Genomic DNA, 18381 nt, shown 5'->3' on the forward strand with positions numbered 1-18381 from the left:
CTGTGTGGAGGTCTATGGAAAGTATGAATCATCTGTGTGGAGGTCTAGGGAAAGTATGAATCATCTGTGTGGAGGTCTGTGGAAAGTATGAATCATCTGTGTGGAGGTCTATGGAAAGTATGAATCATCTGTGTGGAGGTCTGTGTAAAGTGTGAATCATCTGTGCGATGCTCTATGAAAAGTATGAATCATCTGTGTGGATGTCTATGGAAAGTATGAATCATCTGTGTGGAGGTCTATGGAAAGTATGAATCATCTGTGTGGAGGTCTATGGAAAGTGTGAATCATCTGTGGAAAGTGATATGTAGAGTAATGCACAGCATTACGTTTTATCCCGCATGCAGCTCATGGCAAACGGCAGTCCCTCTCTTGACCCGAATGCCTCTCACGACCCGTGTCCCGAGTTTGGGAAGCAGTGTTAGATTGAAAGGGCCCCAGGCCACTGACGCTAAGTGAGTAGTGCAGCAGTGCTGCTTGACAGGTGACACACCGCATTTATTGATGGACTGATGGGAAAAGGCTTGAAACCCCTTGGACATGGACAAGCTCTGATCCCTGGCTGATTCCTGCCGATAGCCTCAACCGCACTGAGACAAAGAAAGCTCCAGTTCACTAACTAGGGGTCCAAACAACTATGATGACATCTATTTGAATGCCCAAAATACCAGCCATTGCTAGACTAGACCTGATTGTCAGTTGCAGCAGCTAGATCAAGCAGGATCAGGTCACAGAACAGACCTTGAAACTAGACTTGTTGGGGTCAAGTAGACCGCTTAATACAGCATTCTAAAGAGTTAACACGGTGTAAGAAGCAAATACAGTAACAATGAAGAAGCATTTTAAAAGCACTACATCAATTTTTTTTTTTTTTTTTTTTTTTGCATTACATAAATTCTCTTGTTGAATGTATAAACAAAATAGAAAATGATTTGCCCTTATTTGTGGATTCCAGAGTTTAAATATACCGGATCTCATGTAAAGACTGAATGGTTCATTTATTGTGTAAATATCATAATTCTTTTTCATTTATAAATATTGACTATAACTAGAAGACTTGTCAGGGGTTAACGACACAACGATTATTTTCACATTCAAGGTTATGCGAAACTAAACGGTAGCCAACATTACTGAAAGACATGAAGTCATCACAGTTATGAGTCGGATTTGGCTCATTGCCCGTGATCACGGCCGTATTCAACCGGCTTCTGTTACCACTCAGGAAATGTACCTGCACTGGAATTGGTCGAGTCATCGCGTGGTCCTACTAAAGCCATTCTGATTGGCTGATCAAGGTTGGGAATCCTAGCGCATGCAGTATCAAAGGCCAAAAAATGTGTGGGACTTGCAGAGATCTGGAATTGAGCAGAGACGTGAAAGAATCGATGTGCACTGATCAAGAGGAATACATGCACCACGGTTGTGCGCATTTACCGTGTCCTATAATAATAACAGTAGTAATAATAGTATATCTTCACGAATAGTATACTTGATCTATTTGGCTAAGTATAAAACGCGTCGATACAGATCGATAATACAATAATGTCCACGATAAATTTCTTAGATAGCTATATGGTTGTTCGTTTCTGAATAAAATATTATTGAAAGCTGTTTAAAACACGACAATAAATACATTATTAAATTAGAAATTAGAGAAGGTCAAATTCCACTAAAGACACATATCTTAAAAAAAAAAATAGTATATACATTCTTCATGCCAAAAAGTCAGTCCGTGTGTGATTGATTTGTGTATATACATTGAACATATAAATTAACGTCAATGCAAAAATGCATTGTGTGTACGTTTACACACAACATAGTTGTTCATTCATATTGTATTCTAGCCGGCGACGAAGCATTTTAAACGAGAGAAGCGTACTACGATTCAGTCGTGCATTCATTTATATCCGTCAGTAAATTGCCTGCTAACTAATACTGTCTAATCCATATTTGTAACTAAATTTACAATATAACCTCGTAGTTGCAGTGACTCTAAAGACATCTTGTCCCATGCGTTGTCCCGTAAATTAGATCAACCCCACGCCGACCCCACACACTACTTCATCTTCCCTCCTCTTGCTGTAGTCTTGTGAATCCATAACTAGTGCCTGAATTCAAGCGCCGCGGTTCGATTCGGGACATTAGCCGAAGTGGGAGAGTCCAGGCCAGTTATAGAGCCTCAAGCCACCGGTGTCACCGGAAACCGGTCGATGATTCAGAAATAAACCGATGAGGAACAGGGGGAGAGGACGAGACTCTGGAGCTATTCGATTTGTTATAGACTAGGGTTAGCTATCAGAAGAAAACGTGCACATTTAATTGTTTGAATATCTTCAGATGCAAATCACGGCTATTGCTGAGAGGACCACGCAGCGGGACTAGAATTGGGCTCATCTGCTACCACCGGCGAAGCACGGATTTATTTTCAGATAACGTTAGCTGATGGGAAGGTGTTTCGGGAGCGTCTTGTGGTATTATTACAGTATCATCGCTATTATTCAATAGATCACAGGCGTGTTTCCCTCCACAGTCCTGGATAACGTTGTTCAACTGTAGCAAACGTTTTGGTGACATTACTATAGCGTACTAGCCAGCTAGCCAACCCAGGAGGAAGGCATTTCTTTGGCGAGGATGCGCGTTACTATGGTCACTGAAATATGACACGGCCGGCTTATTGTTAGCTAACTATGATTTAGTGTTGTATGCTAGCTAACTCCCTGTGTTCCGAGCATCCATCTGGCTATTTAGCTAACTAACATTAGCTAACAAGGTGTAGCAAGCTACGGGGTACACAAAATCGCTGGCCAGCTAGCTAGATCTAGCAAGCTAGTTTATTATCTTGAAGGCTGCATCTGGTCCATCCAATTGGAATGTTAGCTTAGCATCTAGATTAGCAATTCTTGGTCGGTTCGCTATCTAAAATTGAGTTTACCACTTAGCTATTTAGCTAGCTAGCTAAACTGTATAATTAATGTTAGCCAGCTGCTGGGCATCTTGTTTACCAAACTAATCGCAGCTAACGTTGGCTAGCTTGGGAGTACTATCACTAGACATATGTGAAACGAGCCTGCTAGCAATAGATAGCTTATAGTTTTGTCCCATTAGCTGCGTAAAACGCAAATTTTGCGTAAACTAGTCAGACAACCGCATATCTTGGCCATTTGGTACTTCTTATTTCTCTGGAAACCAGCGATATTGTGCTAACACTTAACGTTAAATGAATCAAACTACTGACTTGACTGAAACGACAGCTACCGATACATATTTAGTTTGCTAGTTCCACACAATACTGCCGGTGCACTGATTTAATGAGAAATGCATTAGCGAGCTACCTGGATAATAATATAGTTGATTATAAACTGTCTTAAGCCAAATCAGTGCATGCCGGCAGTAGCTTTCTTAACACAGACATCACACGTAGCGTTAATCTAGATGGCTTGCTAATTTATGAATCATATCTACATTGAATTTGAAGACTCGACCTTGGAAATATGACATCTGGTCAGGTGAAAAAAATTGGCATTTTTTATTTTCACAGTTCTCTCCCTTGCCAATTATAGCCAAAGTTGCTACCTGGCCCATTACCAACAGCGTAACGTTACTCGTTTTCTTTTTGAGAGAGTCGAGTAAGTTCACCCAAGCTGTGATGTACAAACTGGGAGGTGTTCTTCGGAAAATTCAAGGAAGTGTTCTGTAGCGCTCAGTTTTTCATTGCTACAAACAGCAGTCAACTTTCGATCAGCTTTCAGTTTATTTATTTTTTATTAACACAAAACGAACTGGAATTGCACTGAAATAACTATTCTTCTATTTACTGGGAGCCAAGCACTCGGACTCATTCACTGAATGCCGAAACACAGAACAAGCTGGTTCCTTTGCTTCGGCTCTACCAGGAAGAAATACTTTTTGCAAGACATAAATTATAGGTGTGTGCCTATGGGGTGTGAACTGTTTATTTATTAATATACAAAGCGGGAGTTGCATATTTAGGACACGCAAAATGGATGTGGATGACCTGTTCTTTGCAAATCCATGTGGATGACAGAACCACGGATTTTAAAAGAAAGCCACAGGGTGGTAAAAACTAGTGTTTGTCACTACATTTTCTCCCTACGCTTCGATGGCTATATGGCCAAATAGTTGACTATGTAGCCTAGCTGTAACTCGCTACACAACAAGCACTCCCCATCCGGCATTTAGGCTGTTTTAATTGCGTTTTTGCAGCCGGCCTGTTGGATGTAGTAGCCAGCTAAATGTAGTTTACAGCTGTTTTGCCAGGACATTGTCCTCAATTATTCGGCTGCTATGGCATTTTTAAATGGGCCCAGGTTATTGGACTGGGCGAATTCACCTCCTCATCTTCAGTTCAACAAATACGTCCTGACCGGCTACCGTCCGATATCTTCAGTGCAGGACTGTATCCGAAGCTTATTCTACCTGCACAACGAAATCGGAAATATTTACACACATGGTAAGTAGGCTACAAAATAACCAAACCACCAATTACATTTCATTCAGTGGGCTAATTGTAACGTTGTAACTTGGCTTGCTTAAGGTGGGTTTTGATTTAGTGAAAATATGAACGTGCTCATTACTGTGGGTATTTTCCCGTCCGTGTGCTGGTTTTCTATCGGTAACGAAGATTAAATGTTTTCTGGCAGAATTTTATAAACAGCGTACACAGCTATTGAATATAGGTAATTGTGATATGGAGTGTGCTTTTACTGAAAACAGATCGGGAAACTATTTGGAAACCTGCTTGGTCTATTAAGACCTTATATTAAGACTTTATAATGTTAGGACCTTGCAAGGTAGCTGTCATTGTAAAAGTAGCCTAACTTCGGTGTCTAATGTAAGCATGATAGCCGTTTAAATCCGAATAGCTGGTTACAGTTTAGTAGCTACCCACACATGTTGCCCCGTGGGAAGCTGTCATATTGTTTTACGCGTTCAGTCCTGGCCGAAGTTCTTGTTTGCGTGTTCAGCTACAGCGGAGCTGGACAGAGCTCTTGCCGGGTACTTATCGGGTGCTGCTACCACACCGTGGCTGGTAGCCGCATGTAAGCGCTTTGCTTACGTGCAAAAAGTCAACTTTTTACACCGCTGCAGCTCACAGCTGCCTTGTGAGGGAGCATGGGAGAGGTAAGGTAGGCAGAAACGAGGAGTTGTGTTCGTATTCGGGGAGGGACACTCACGTGGCGTGCCCCCGGGCCAAGGAGCCTACTTTACTTTAGCTCAGCTGCTCCGCGGATTCTCGTGCATTTACATACGCTACATAAACAACATGTAAAACTATGTCCTACTCAAATGAGCAGTTACTCTCTGCTTCCACTGTTACTGCTCAAAAAGGACGTGTTAATATCCAACACACTTCTAGTTACAACTTTTGTTACTTCCAACATGTTTTGTGTCAAAAACTTTTGTGTTATAAATATACAATTAATGTGTTACAAACGGAGACTTAAAAAAAAAAAAAAAAAAAACAGGCTGTGTTGAAAGTAACACAATTTTGTTGTCCTTAATGGAGGTGTGTTTTTAAAAAATGACACCTTGTGTTGTTTTTATACATTTGTTTTGAGAGTGTGTAGGTCTACTACTAGGCTACTACAGTGTCAGTAAACAGAACCGTCAAAATTAAATCGGTTCTTGTCCTTAAAATGTATTTTTGAAATAACACACCACATTGTTATTTCAGAATAGCTCACTAGATTAGCAATATAACAATATAAATTATAGCCGGAACAATGTGGTCCTTATCTCACATATTAGGAGCAGATTGTTCCGGTAATAACATTATGTACGGCACAGAACTGCATTACAAATGTAAACCTGAGGTTTACACTCCTGCTTAACTTGGTGCAACTTCCCCATGTTTAAGCATGTTGTCAACTCCATTGTTTTCAGGCGACGACTTAGGAGCAAAACAAACGGACCTCCGGGCGGTAACGACTGGAGCTACCGGTTGAAACATGTAAACTTTTCCTGGCGTTGCCTGGGGCTATCCGACAGAGTGTTACTACAGTAATGATTCCTGCAACGCCCTTAATGGCGACTGCGTTGTCATATTAGACAATGAATGCATGCTTAAACATGGGGAAGTTGCACCAAGTTAAGCAGGAGTGTAAACCTCAGGTTTACATTTGTAATGCAGTTCTGTGCCGTACATAATGTTATTACCGGAACAATCTGCTCCTAATATGTGAGATAAGGACCACATTGTTCCGGCTATAATACGGTTATGTCATCTAGGGGTTTAAACACCTGCTTTATTGGTTGCATGTTCCCGTATAGATGGGCCAGGTGCTTCTCTAATGTTGATGTGTGGTGTGAACCTGTCAGTTAAGATATTTGCCCTTTGACAAACTATGAGTGAATATATTTGTCCAGTCTGTGAAAACAGTATGAAGCAGTGGTTCTCAAACTCTGTTTTGGAGTCTCGTGGTGTATGCTAGTTTTGCTCCAACTGTAAAGTAGTTGTGCCCTCTCAAGTGCAAATTATCAATAATTCTTAACTGGACACCTGAAGTGTCAGAATAAACCTATATTACATGACAAATAGCTATACATGATATGAATGATAAATGTTCAATATGCAAGTAGTGCTTTTATTTTATGTTATGGGCTATTCATTGCTGCTTAGAAAGGGTTTAGAATTTTGATTTCGTTGTAGGCTGGCAGTTGAAATGTGTGGGTTTTCTCCTTGCTGAAATGTGGTCATTTGCATGGTCACTGAAACAAAGCCATTTGTGGTTGAATGAAGGGTGCATGACAGAGCAAATCACTGCATGCCAAACATGCATTGTGTTGCAATTAGTTAAAAGGGAAAAAATATGGCATTTAACTTGCTTTTGTCAATGTTAAGAATTTATCAAAAAATTAGCAGTTTCTAGACCCAGTATGCATGTTGGGTCCCTAGTGTTGGGTTTGGGTATTGCTGGTATAGGCTACACCATAAAGTGTTTGTGCTAAACATTACCAGGAAAGTGTCTGCGCAACGGGAATTTTCTTTGTGGAAAAACATAATTAAAACTTTAATGAATGCTAACGGATAGCCTACCTTTTGAAAAGTATCCCTTATTTACAGAACTCATAGTTCCCATAGACTTACTGTACTGCCCAAATGTTTTGTAGTAGGCCTACACACTCTCAAAACAGATGTTTTAAAAACAACACATAAGGTGTCATTTTTTTAAACACACCTCCATGAAGGACAACACATCGTGTGTTACTTTCAGCACAGCCTGTGCTTAAAAAAGTCTCCCTTTATAACACATTAATTGTATATTTATAACACAAAAGCAGTAACTGTGGCACAGAATATATCGGAAGTAACACAAAAGTGTTGCTTACCGTTTACAAATGGTTGCCGCTCATTTGTATATGGTCAATTTCCTCGTGTTCGGGTGGTGAAATTTGAGGACAGCTGAGGTGGAGAAATGCGTTGTGTTACTTTGTGAAATAAATAATTAACACTTTGATGTCGGCTAACTTGAAATATTCTGCCTTGTGTTTCTGTGTAGATGCTGGCATTTTCAAATTGCATTGACATGAATATTTGCTGTTTTTATTAAATGTCGGAGATCTTCTCATACAAGCGAGATTGTTTCGAACTGAAGGTGTAAATTATCAAGGAGGCCGATTTATTCACGCTATTTGTAGTTCTTTGTGATTCAGGTATTTGAGCTTTGGCATTTGTGGCTCACTAGTACATATCAGCAATGAATAAGCTTACATTATGTCACTGAGAAAAATGCAAGACCTGTTGAACAGAATTCAGATTGCAAGCCTACCACTTGTTAGCGTGCTTAATGAACGATTTAAATGTAAAGATACAATTTTGATGATGTCATCAGTTTGAGCATTTTGTCTGAAGGATGGAAAATGTACAGAGCTGCATTTTTGCACATTTTGCTTGGGTCAAATCTCTGAGGAAATTAAAAATGGAAATGAGGTTTTTGTCAAGCATTCAGAAAATAACAGGTGTCATTTCCTGTTTACTGCCTGGGAAAAAAAAACTTAAAAAAAACCCTTAAAGATGTACTGTACAGTATTTAAAAAAAAATCTAATATAGAATTACAGTCATAACAATGAAGCCTTATACTCTGTTTCATGAAACAGTATTGCTTGTAGAAATGTAATTACCAACCATGACATTAAATTATTCTTGCTGGAACAAATTGGCTGCATTTCATGCAGATTGCCATAACCGTGCTTCCATTTTTCTGTCTGGACCACTGAACACAATACTCGCACTGCAGATATAAAAATCCTTGCCACGTGCTGTCTGCACATTGATGACGTTCATAAGACATTTCTTTGGGCTCTGTGGTTTTTTTTTGTCTTTCAGTGATCTGCTTCCAATTGCTATACTGGAAAAAAAAAGACAGGAGTTGTATTTACAGGCTTTTGTACTCCGCTCTAGACTGTAACGGGAATACTCCGACAGGTGGTTATAAGGCTTGTATTTGTGGAGAATGGGTTGCTAGGCTTACACAATGCATAGTCATGCGTAATAATAGTTGATACCACAAAACGAGTTAAGAAATGTAACTTGAGATTTGTCGTCAGGATTGGGTGTCAGCCTGCAGTGTGCCGAGGTCAGGTGGGTTAACCGTTGCTTGAATCACAGAATAACCACGAGTCCCGTTTGATATTCGGTGATATTTCGCGGTATTTACTCAGATAATCCATTTGTAGCAAATGTGATTCGTGACAAAATGCCGTTGGGCGATGTGCTGTTTTGTTCATATGCAAATCCGCACAGACGTTTTTATAAACGTTACGTTTTAAGCGTAGTGATTCATCCATTTGTCCATCCATTATTTATACCCGCTTATCCTGGTGAGAACCTATCCCAGTGTGTATTGGGCGAGAGGCCGTCGTGGTGATCCAATCAGAAAATCAAGTCTTTAGACTAAAAGTGGGGGGGGGGGGAAGCTGTTTGTTTGCAAGTGGCAGCTGTTTGTGAAAGCCACTGAATTGTGTCTTCTTGTAATGCACCACTTTACCAATATTTATGTAATGAGTACTCAGCTGTTATAATTATACAGTCATTTTGTGAAGCGAAGAACCAGCGTTTGCTAAATCACTGAGCAAGTGCCCAGTTAGTGAGCAATTATCCTTTTTTGCTTTCGGGATTAAAAAAATTATAATTTAAGACCTCTGCAGGGTCTGTTTTTTTTTTGATTCTTTGATTCAAAATCTGTTTTTTTTTTTTATACAGTCCAATATTACTGTGAACAAGGGTTATTTTGCCTGCACTGCACAGGGTCTATAAGATGGATCCTAAAAAAAAAAGGCAGTGTTGTTATTGGAAACGGTTTCAAATGGTAAATGGACTGCATTTATATAGCGCTTTTATCCAAAGCGCTTTACAATTGATGCCTCTTTGTTAAGTCTGTGCTGCTCTGTGACACAGCGTGCGAAGACCGCCCTTGTTTAGTCAAGGTTAGCCGGAAGATATCTTTGCGGTGTTTCGGTGTGGGAAAGGAACTGCTCGGGTGAGACGAGGCTCTTGTAAGTCTGCAGGAGCAGCGTGTGCACGCCGCCCGCTCTGACCTGCTCCGAGCTTCCGCTCTGCCGAGGAAAGTGGGGTTGCCAGAGAGAGAGAGAGAGAGAGAGAGAGAGGGACGTGACATACTGAAAATAGAGGTGTTGGATATCGCTCGCTGTATCGACTGGCCCGGACAAGTGATTTGACTTTGGGATGTGTGGGGGGAGTGAGGATGCAGGTGGGGAGCTATGCACGGTTACATACCTATCGAGTGACAGGGATCAGTTTGTATTCCCTGCGATAAGCAGTTTCCTCGCAATCGGTAACAGCCCCGTTGTACTATGCAAACCTTGCAGGAATTTGAAGTCTGGTTTCTGCCCTTTTCCGTCGAACGCAGTGTGTGTGTTAGCGCTTTCATTTGGCTTGTGTACACACAGTGTTCCCCTTAATTTGTGTAACTGATGCAATGCATAGTGTCCCTGTGTAAGCTGTTCCTTCCCTCTCCCCTGCTCTGTTACTGTCGTGCTGCTATATGAGCTGTTCCTTCCCTCTCCCCTGCTCTATGTTACTGTAGTGCTGCTATATGAGCTGTTCCTTCCCTCTCCCCTGCTCTCTGTTACTGTAGTGCTGCTATATGAGCTGTTCCTCCCCTCTCCCCTGCTCTCTGTTACTGTAGTGCTGCTATATGAGCTGTTCCTTCCCTCTCCCCGGTTCTCTGTTACTGTAGTCCTGTTCTATGAGTTGTTCCTACCCTGTCCCCTGCTCTCTGTTACTGTAGTGCTGCTCTATGAGCTGTTCCTACCCTGTCCCCTGTTCTCTGTTACTGTAGTCCTGTTCTATGAGCTGTTCCTACCCTGTTCCCTGCTCTCTGTTATTGTAGTCCTGTTCTATGAGCTGTTCCTACCCTGTCCCCTGCTCTCTGTTACTGTAGTCCTGCTCTATGAGCTGTTCCTACCCTGTCCCCTGTTCTCTGTTACTGTAGTCCTGTTCTATGAGCTGTTCCTACCCTGTCCCCTGCTCTCTGGTACTGTAGTGCTGCTCTATGAGCTGTTCCTACCCTGTCCCCTGCTCTCTGGTACTGTAGTCCTGCTCTATGAGCTGTTCCTACCCTGTCCCCTGCTCTCTGTTACTGTAGTCCTGCTATATGAGCTGTTCCTTCCTTCTTCCCTGCTCTCTGTTACTGTAGTGCTGCTATATGAGCTGTTCCTACCCTGTCCCTTGCTCTCTGTTACTGTAGTGCTGCTCTATGAGCTGTTCCTACCCTGTCCCCTGCTCTGTTACAGGAATCCCGCTGCTATGTTTCCTGGTCCTGCTCCCGCTCAACATCCCCTGGTCGCAGATCAGCGTCACGTGGCTGGGCGTGGTCCACTTCCTGGCCTGCCTGTCCCCGCAGCTGGGCTCGGTGCTCTACCACCTCTTCATGAACCACGAGGGAGGGGAGCCCGTGTACCACACCCTGCTCACCCTCGACATGTGCGGCATCTGCATGATCAACACCCTGGGTGAGAGAGCACTTCGCTGGGCTGTGTGTGTGTGTGTGTGTGTGTGTGTGAGAGAGAGAGAGAGTGCATATGTGTGTGCAGGTGTGTGAGTGTGTGAGGGCTCTATCTTACACCCGGCGCAAAGCAGTGCCAAGCGTAACGCAAGTGTCTTTGCTAGTTTCAGACCGACGCAGTTTTCATTTTCCCGTCCAGCGCCCACGTTGTTTAAATAGCAAATGTACTTAATATTACATTATATATATTAACATAATATTCATAATGTAATATTTTGTGGAATCCTGCTGTTTCCGTAGTTGGTCTGCTCACACGCTTTACACTTTGCGCTCTGCAGAGAAGCGTTCTTTCCTACTACTTGGCAAATCCACCATTATAATAGCAATCCGCCAAGGTGCAAGCACACCTGACTTTTAAAGGGAATGGGAGATGACACTCTGATTGGTTTATTTCATGTTACACCCAATACACGCCTATGATTAATTAAGAGGCTAAGTACAACCCCTTTGAACCATGCGCCTTACTTTGCGCTCAGATTATCCGCCGTTAAACTAGCAAAAGTGGATTTGGACACGCCCCAAAATGCACTTGCGCCATGCGCTTTAGACCGTGCGCTTAGATCGTTAAAGTAGAGCCCTGAGAGTCTGTGTCTGTATGAGCGTGAGAGAGAGTGTGTGTGTGTGTGTGTGTGTGTGTGTGCATGAGAGTGCGTATGTGTGTGCAGGTGTGTGTGTGTGAGAGTCTGTGTCTGTATGAGTGAGTGAGTGAGTGAGTGAGTGAGTGAGTGAGTGAGTGAGTGAGTGAGTGAGTGAGTGAGTGAGTGAGTGAGTGAGTGAGTGAGTGAGTGAGTGAGTGAGTGAGTGAGTGAGTGAGTGAGTGAGTGAGTGAGTGAGTGAGTGAGTGAGTGAGTGAGTGAGTGAGTGAGTGAGTGAGCGAGCGAGCGAGCTGTGGCTCCATTGTGTTCTAAGCCCACCAGGCACATCCACAAGCATCTGTATCCGCTCAAAAAAAAATTGTTTACGTGAGAGAAAACGTCTGATGTGTTTGAGCTTCACTTACTTTCTTTAAGAAACGTTTAGAGTAATTCTGACCCTTGAAAACAAACTCTCAAGGGTTACCTTTCAGAACAGACCCGGATTATGCCTGTAGTGAAAAGGCTTCAAGAATAGTAACCGTTTTATTTCGGGTATGTCATTTTCAGGCTTGTGTTAAAAAGGGGGGGTGCTACAGAGCCAGTATTTCATTGTTCAGGACAGTTGATTGCATGTGTAGGAGATCTTTCCTTATCTGACCTTTAGTACAATGTACTGTTCTGAAACACCATTTTATGTTGCATCAGTCATCATAGAAACCCCAAAGTGCTCATTTTCCCCAATCGCTCCTTCTTAACAAAGAATGCTTGTAACTTGGGTGTGTGTAATCTCATTCAGAAATGAACCTTGTGCTTGATGAATCAGCTTAGATGTTTTTACTGAAAATATGTGCTTGGTCCTGCCCCAGGGGTCTTAAAGTTTGTTTGGAGAGTTTATTATGGGCAAAGTTCGTGTCGGAGTTCAGTGGTACTGCATTATGGTTGAAGTCTGTGTAGAGACTACATTATGGGTAAAAGTTGTGCGGAGAGTGCATTATGGGTAACGTTTGTGTGGGTACTGTATTATGGGTAAAGTTTTGTGTGTAGAGTGAATTATGGGTGAAGTTTGTGTAGAGAGTGCATTATGGGTGAAGTTTGTGTAGAGAGTGCATTATGGGTAAAGTTTGTGTGGAGAGTGCATTATGAGCAGGGCTTGACATTAACTTATTGAGCCTTTGGACAAGTGACTCAGATTTCTTACTTGTCCGATGGCTAAACTTACTTATCCAAAACCGAAAATAAAGGCCTATTAAAAAATAAATGTAACCGACAGCGATTTGGAAAATTAATTGAGATACGATTAACATAATAACAGCTTTTAACAATTACTACAAAGTGCGTGTGCGTGAGAGAGAGAGAGAGAGAGATAAAAAATGAAAATCCTAATCAAGGGGTTTGTTCACATTTGCATCGTGAGTAAATATTGGAGCTTAAAGCAGGATTTTTGTTGCCTTGCTGTGGTCCTGTGTTTACAATAAAAGAAGTCTCCTTCTCCCTCCCTGTCTACTGACCACCGTTTTTATATTTTGTGTCCGTTTTTATATTTTAGATCTTTTTTTATTTTTATGTCTGTTTTTCGATAGCCGTCACCTTCGAGGAAAAGCATTTCCAAGGTTGACTCTGGTTTTTGAACGAGCTCCGTTGGCTTGTTTTGCTTCGCAGTACTTGTGCTTTGTCACCTCTGCCATTGCGGTAGCTAGCGACAAATGCTCCACTGAAACCTGATCCCACACAGGCTCTGTAGCACTGTGGGGTGGGATCATTTTTAAAGAAGAAATGCAGGCAGAGGAGCACGGATTTGGCAAATGTGCGCCAAGACAGAGATCGCCTGTGCATCCTGACTGTGCGTGGTTATTTTATAATATTTTCAAGGTAAAAATACGGCACAGTATGCCTTTAACAGCCACGTGCTTAGAATAAAGCCGCATTTACCCACAAATATGCCAAATATTCCATGATCACTTGGGGTCAGTTGCAGTGTGCTTAGCTGGAGTTTAATCCTCAGGTTATACCTCTAGACCGCAGAACTGCCTAACAACTGGAGCAGCTATCCAATGCTGTGGAGTATGGATTTGGTGTTCCAGCTGAAATGCAGTTCTGTCCTCTAGGGTAATTTTTGGCGGTATAAACGGTATGCCGGTAGAAATATGTGCCACGTGAATTTGGCTATATCGTCTATACCGGAAGAGAAGGGATTTTGGTGCTTTCATTAGACCGTGAGTTTTTTTGTATCAATTTTTAGTCAGACAACAGGTCTCTACAATACACAGTGTCCAAAGGCCCCAAGCAACCATGACATTGGTTCCAGCCTGTTGATTGATTTGTCACTTTCCCAATTGGGCTAGTACCCTAAGAAAATCTCGGTCAAAGATAAAGCTGTTTTTTTTTTTACCATCCTGGACAGTATGCTACAACTTGGTCGTTTTTGTACTGACGCCTACTTGTCAATAACGAACGATACAGCTTGATTATGAATATACACGTTTGAAATGGCAGTTTTATTGTAACCGCATTATCCATGACAAAAATGTATGATAATTCAATTGGCCATTTGTTAGTTCATTTTCATGTTTTTGTGGCACAACGGTGACAAATCAAACACAATGGCATTTGTTCCTTTTGCATTATAATTTTCGAGCGGTCACCAAAAACCCTGCCAAAAATTCAAATTGAAAAAGCAGCTGTGTAGACAGTGCGTTCTCTTTGCCGCATGCTGGCCTTTGCCCTCTCCAATCACAGGAGAACGCTAACGCAGTGCCGCAAAACTGCCAATACAAACAGGCGCTCCAAACTGGGAGCCAAGTCAAGGGGGAAGAGTTCGCTAAAACAGGAAGGCTGAAACTTGCATGCAAATGTGTGCATGTAAATGAGCCTTCCTGACCTAGACCGGTTAGTGTGCACGCGCTCAGAACACACTTAGTATTCCCATGCATACTTCATTCATCTGTGACTTCAAAGTGACACTAAAACAGTATTTAATATCGTGTGAGTTTTTAACATTTTTTTTTTTTTGCTGGAAAATGATCATTTTTCACCTGTTTGACACGGTAGCGTCTGCTTCCAGTTAGTGAGATTGTAGAATTTACTAGAAGCTGCCATTTTTCCTCCGGCCCGGGTGGTGACGAGCCGTCGCAGGCCCGGGTGTTAGCCGGTGGGTTTGGACCCGCGGAACCCGAGACGGGATCGGCAGGGAAAGCCTGCGGGAGAGCAGCTGCTTGTGTGATTATCTCTGAGCCTTTCTCTCTGTCGGTGGAGATGCCAGCTGGCCTGTGTGCTACACACGAATTTACACGCCGTGTGTGAGTGTGTATTTGTGTGTGTTTTATGTTGCTAAATGTAGAACATGGGGTTGGGTGGTGGGTGATACAGGGTCAGGATCAGCGGTTGATTAAGGCTGTCTGAAACATGGTGGTGGGTGGTACTGGGTCAGGATCAGCGGTTGATTAAGGCTGTCTGAAACATGGTGGCGGGTGATACTGGGTCAGGTTCAGTGGTTGATTGGGGCTGTCTGAAACATGGTGGTGGGTGATACAGGGATAGGATCAGCGGTTGATTAAGGCTGTCTGAAACATGGTGGCGGGTGATACAGGGTCAGGATCAGTGGTTGATTATGGCTGTCTGAAACATGGTGGTGGGTGGTACTGGGTCAGGATCAGTGGTTGATTAAGGCTGTCTGAAACATGGTGGTGGTTGAGCCAGGGTTAGGATCAGCGGTTGATTAAGGCTGTCTGAAACATGGTGGTGGGTGATGCAGGGTCAGGATCAGTGGTTGATTATGACTGTCTGAAACATGGTGGTGGGTGATACTGGGTCAGGTTCAGTGGTTGATTGGGGCTGTCTGAAACATGGTGGGTGATACAGGGTCAGGATCAGCGGTTGATAATGATCATGTGAAATGATCATCGCTCTTCTACAGAGGACAGTCCTCGCACGTGACTCCGGATCTCTGGAGGGGGGGGGGGGGTCTGTGATGTCATCGCCCTTCTGATTGGCTGGCGGCCCTGCGGTCCGATCCAGGTTCCCCTGCCACCCGGGCAGGCTCTCCGTGTTCGTGGGCGTCCGGGTTAGCGTCTAAGCCCGCTAGCTCCGGTGCGCTCTAGCTCGGCAGAGCCTGCTGCCGCTTACGGCCCCGGCAGGGTTTGCCTCACCCCGGGAACCGCCGGGGGCGGCCGTGACTGGAGGGGGCGTTAATATTTAACGTTTCCGCGCCACGCCGCAGGGTAAGCGCAGCTCTCTGTCACATTAACTCCTAACTCCGCTGTGCCAATAAAGCGGGCAAAGTTTGCGCAGCGACCTAACTGACGATTACGAACGTCGGCACGAAATTTTCACGTCGTTTTAAGGTAACACCGTTATGAGTGTCGTAGGAAAAAAGAGAGGGGCCGGTTAGCGAATTCTGTGGGGGGTTTTTTTTCCCAGCGAATCAGAGACGGCGAAAAAGGTCGTGAGAGAATTAAAGCGGCTCGCGGGAAAGATGATGATTAAGAGGGTGATTGCTCGTTTGGGGAACGGTCTGACTCATCCTCAGGCGCTCGAGAGAGAGAGCGCCTGGGTTCGTAAGTGCGAGCGCTCATTTTCCCGACGGGTCAGGTGTTAATGTGCTCGGCGGAGTGCCGTTTAATCCGTGTGTCCGTCTCCCGACCCCCCCCCCCCCCCCCCCCCCCCCCACACTCGCCTGCGGGCCAGTGCTGCGGGGAGTACGGCATGCCTCTCTCCCTCCTCTGTCTGTCTCTGGCGCTCTGTGACGGTGTGACTAAGAGTGTAGATGTACTTCCTGCTTCTCAGTACGCTGAGGAGGGGCTCTTCCTGTGTCTGTGCTCGGCAACTTCCTGAGGGTTGCATCAGTTTTGATTTGAATTCTCTCACCGCTCCCCTCCCTCTCTCTCTGCCCTCCTCCTCTGCCCCCCTCTTCCCCTCTCTCTCCCCCCTCCTATCTCCCTCTCTCCCTATCTCCGCTCCCTCTCTCTCCCCCACTCTTTCCTCTCCCTCTCTTCCCCCCTCTCCCTCCCTCTCCCCCCCTCTGCCCTCCCCCCCTCACTCCCCCTTTCTCTCTCCTCCCCTCTCTCTCTCCCTCTCTGCCCTCCCCCCCCTCACTCCCCCTCTCTCTCTCCCCCCTCCCCCCCCGCCCCCCCCCCCTCCGTAGGAGCCCTGCCCATCGTTTACAGCACGCTGCTCTGCTACCCCTTCACGCGCAGCGCCGCCCTGCTGGTCTACATCCTCCTCTCCAGCTACGCCATCTACTGCGCCATCACGGCGCGCAACAACGTGCGGCGGCTGCGCTCCTTCGCCTGGCAGGCGCTCTTCCGCTTCTCCTTCTTCCTGCTGCGCTGGGCGGGCGTGGGCGGGGGCAGCCCCACCTCGCTGCGCCACTTCCTCACCATGGACACGCTGGCGCTGCTGGGCGGCGTGATCAACATCACGCGCATCCCCGAGCGCTTCCGGCCGGGCCTCTTCGACTACTGGTGCAACAGCCACCAGATCATGCACGTGCTGGTGGTGGGCTCCATCCTCTACCTGCACTGGGGCGTGCTGGACGACCTGCTGTGGATCAACAGCTACCACTGTCCCCTGGACTGACGGCTCCCGCCTGCGCCCCCCCCCCCGGGAGGGTAACCGGGGACTTTTAGGAACTTTTTAGGGGGGTTGTGGGGTGGGAGTGGGCGGGGTCGGGGGGTGGGGCGTCGGGGTGGGAGTGGGCGGGGGCGGGGCGGGGCGTCGTGGTGGGAGTGGGTGTGGTTAGGGGGCGGGGCGTTGGGGTTACATCAGACTGTATGCAAAGGAGAATGCTTGGAAGGGTCGATATGCGTGTGCTTTTTATGAAGAGACGAGAGCATGGAGATTAAGTGCTTTACATATGTACAGGTGTCGATGCAGGCAGTGACACACACACACACACACACACACGTATACATACACATACACATGCGCATACACACACACACACACACATATATACAGATTTTGACCAATGAAAGCACGCATGCAAACATAGTGCCGCACATATCTTGCGTCCGCACCCTTACCCTCACCCGTACCCGACAGCCACACACACTCGATCACTGACGGACACTGAGATCTGGCGGCTGTTTGGTTGACGAGTGCGAAACTGGCTTAGACCTCCATGCAGAAACACGCACACGGAGTTGAGTGTTATTGTTGTAATTACACCAGCATTGACGACCTCAGTTACAATGACACAGGCGAGTTACCCAAGCTGCTAACGTGTGGAACGACAGCCGGATAAGCCTCAGAAACATGGCTGGTCAGTGTGGTCCTCACAAATACACAGTTCCTCTGTGTGGTCCTCACAAATACACTGTTTGTCAGTGTGGTCCTCAGAAATCAGGCGGTCCTCACACTCCACAGTGGGAATGTCAAACATGGCAGTGATGTAAATTGACTGTAATCTACTGTAATTTTTTTTTTTTTTTTTCCGCACAACCACTGATCTCAACCAGGTACATATGCACTGGAACTCTACTCAATGGCAAACTACCACAGTGTGTGCAGCATATCTGCTAGCATAGAGGCATACATCCATCAGTCTCAGTCAGGCACACACACACACACACACACACAAGCACGCGCACACACGCACGCACACCCACATATACACCCTCTTTCACTGTAGAGGAAACGCATTCTTTGTGGTGAAACAGTAGGTGATGCACACACATACGTAATTACATTAACTGGAACTACTTGAGTTAGCACATACGAATGGCTCGCGATGCTTGTCGATTGTCCATGGGGTGTATATGGG

At 44.9% G+C, this 18381-nt stretch overlaps 1 protein-coding gene across 1 annotated transcript; it reads left to right on the forward strand.

Annotated features, from left to right (window-relative positions):
* Positions 1-2096: 2096 nt before the first annotated feature.
* paqr4a (progestin and adipoQ receptor family member IVa) lies at positions 2097-17250 on the forward strand. Its single transcript, XM_035397267.1, has 3 exons — positions 2097-4468; positions 10775-10993; positions 16762-17250. The coding sequence occupies exons 1-3, from the start codon at positions 4303-4305 to the stop codon at positions 17193-17195; spliced, it is 819 nt and encodes a 272-aa protein (XP_035253158.1). The 5' UTR covers positions 2097-4302; the 3' UTR covers positions 17196-17250.
* The last annotated feature ends 1131 nt before the right edge of the window (positions 17251-18381 follow it).

The sequence above is a fragment of the Anguilla anguilla genome, chromosome 17, assembly GCF_013347855.1.
Source record: "Anguilla anguilla isolate fAngAng1 chromosome 17, fAngAng1.pri, whole genome shotgun sequence".
NCBI classification, from domain to species: Eukaryota; Metazoa; Chordata; class Actinopteri; order Anguilliformes; family Anguillidae; genus Anguilla; species Anguilla anguilla.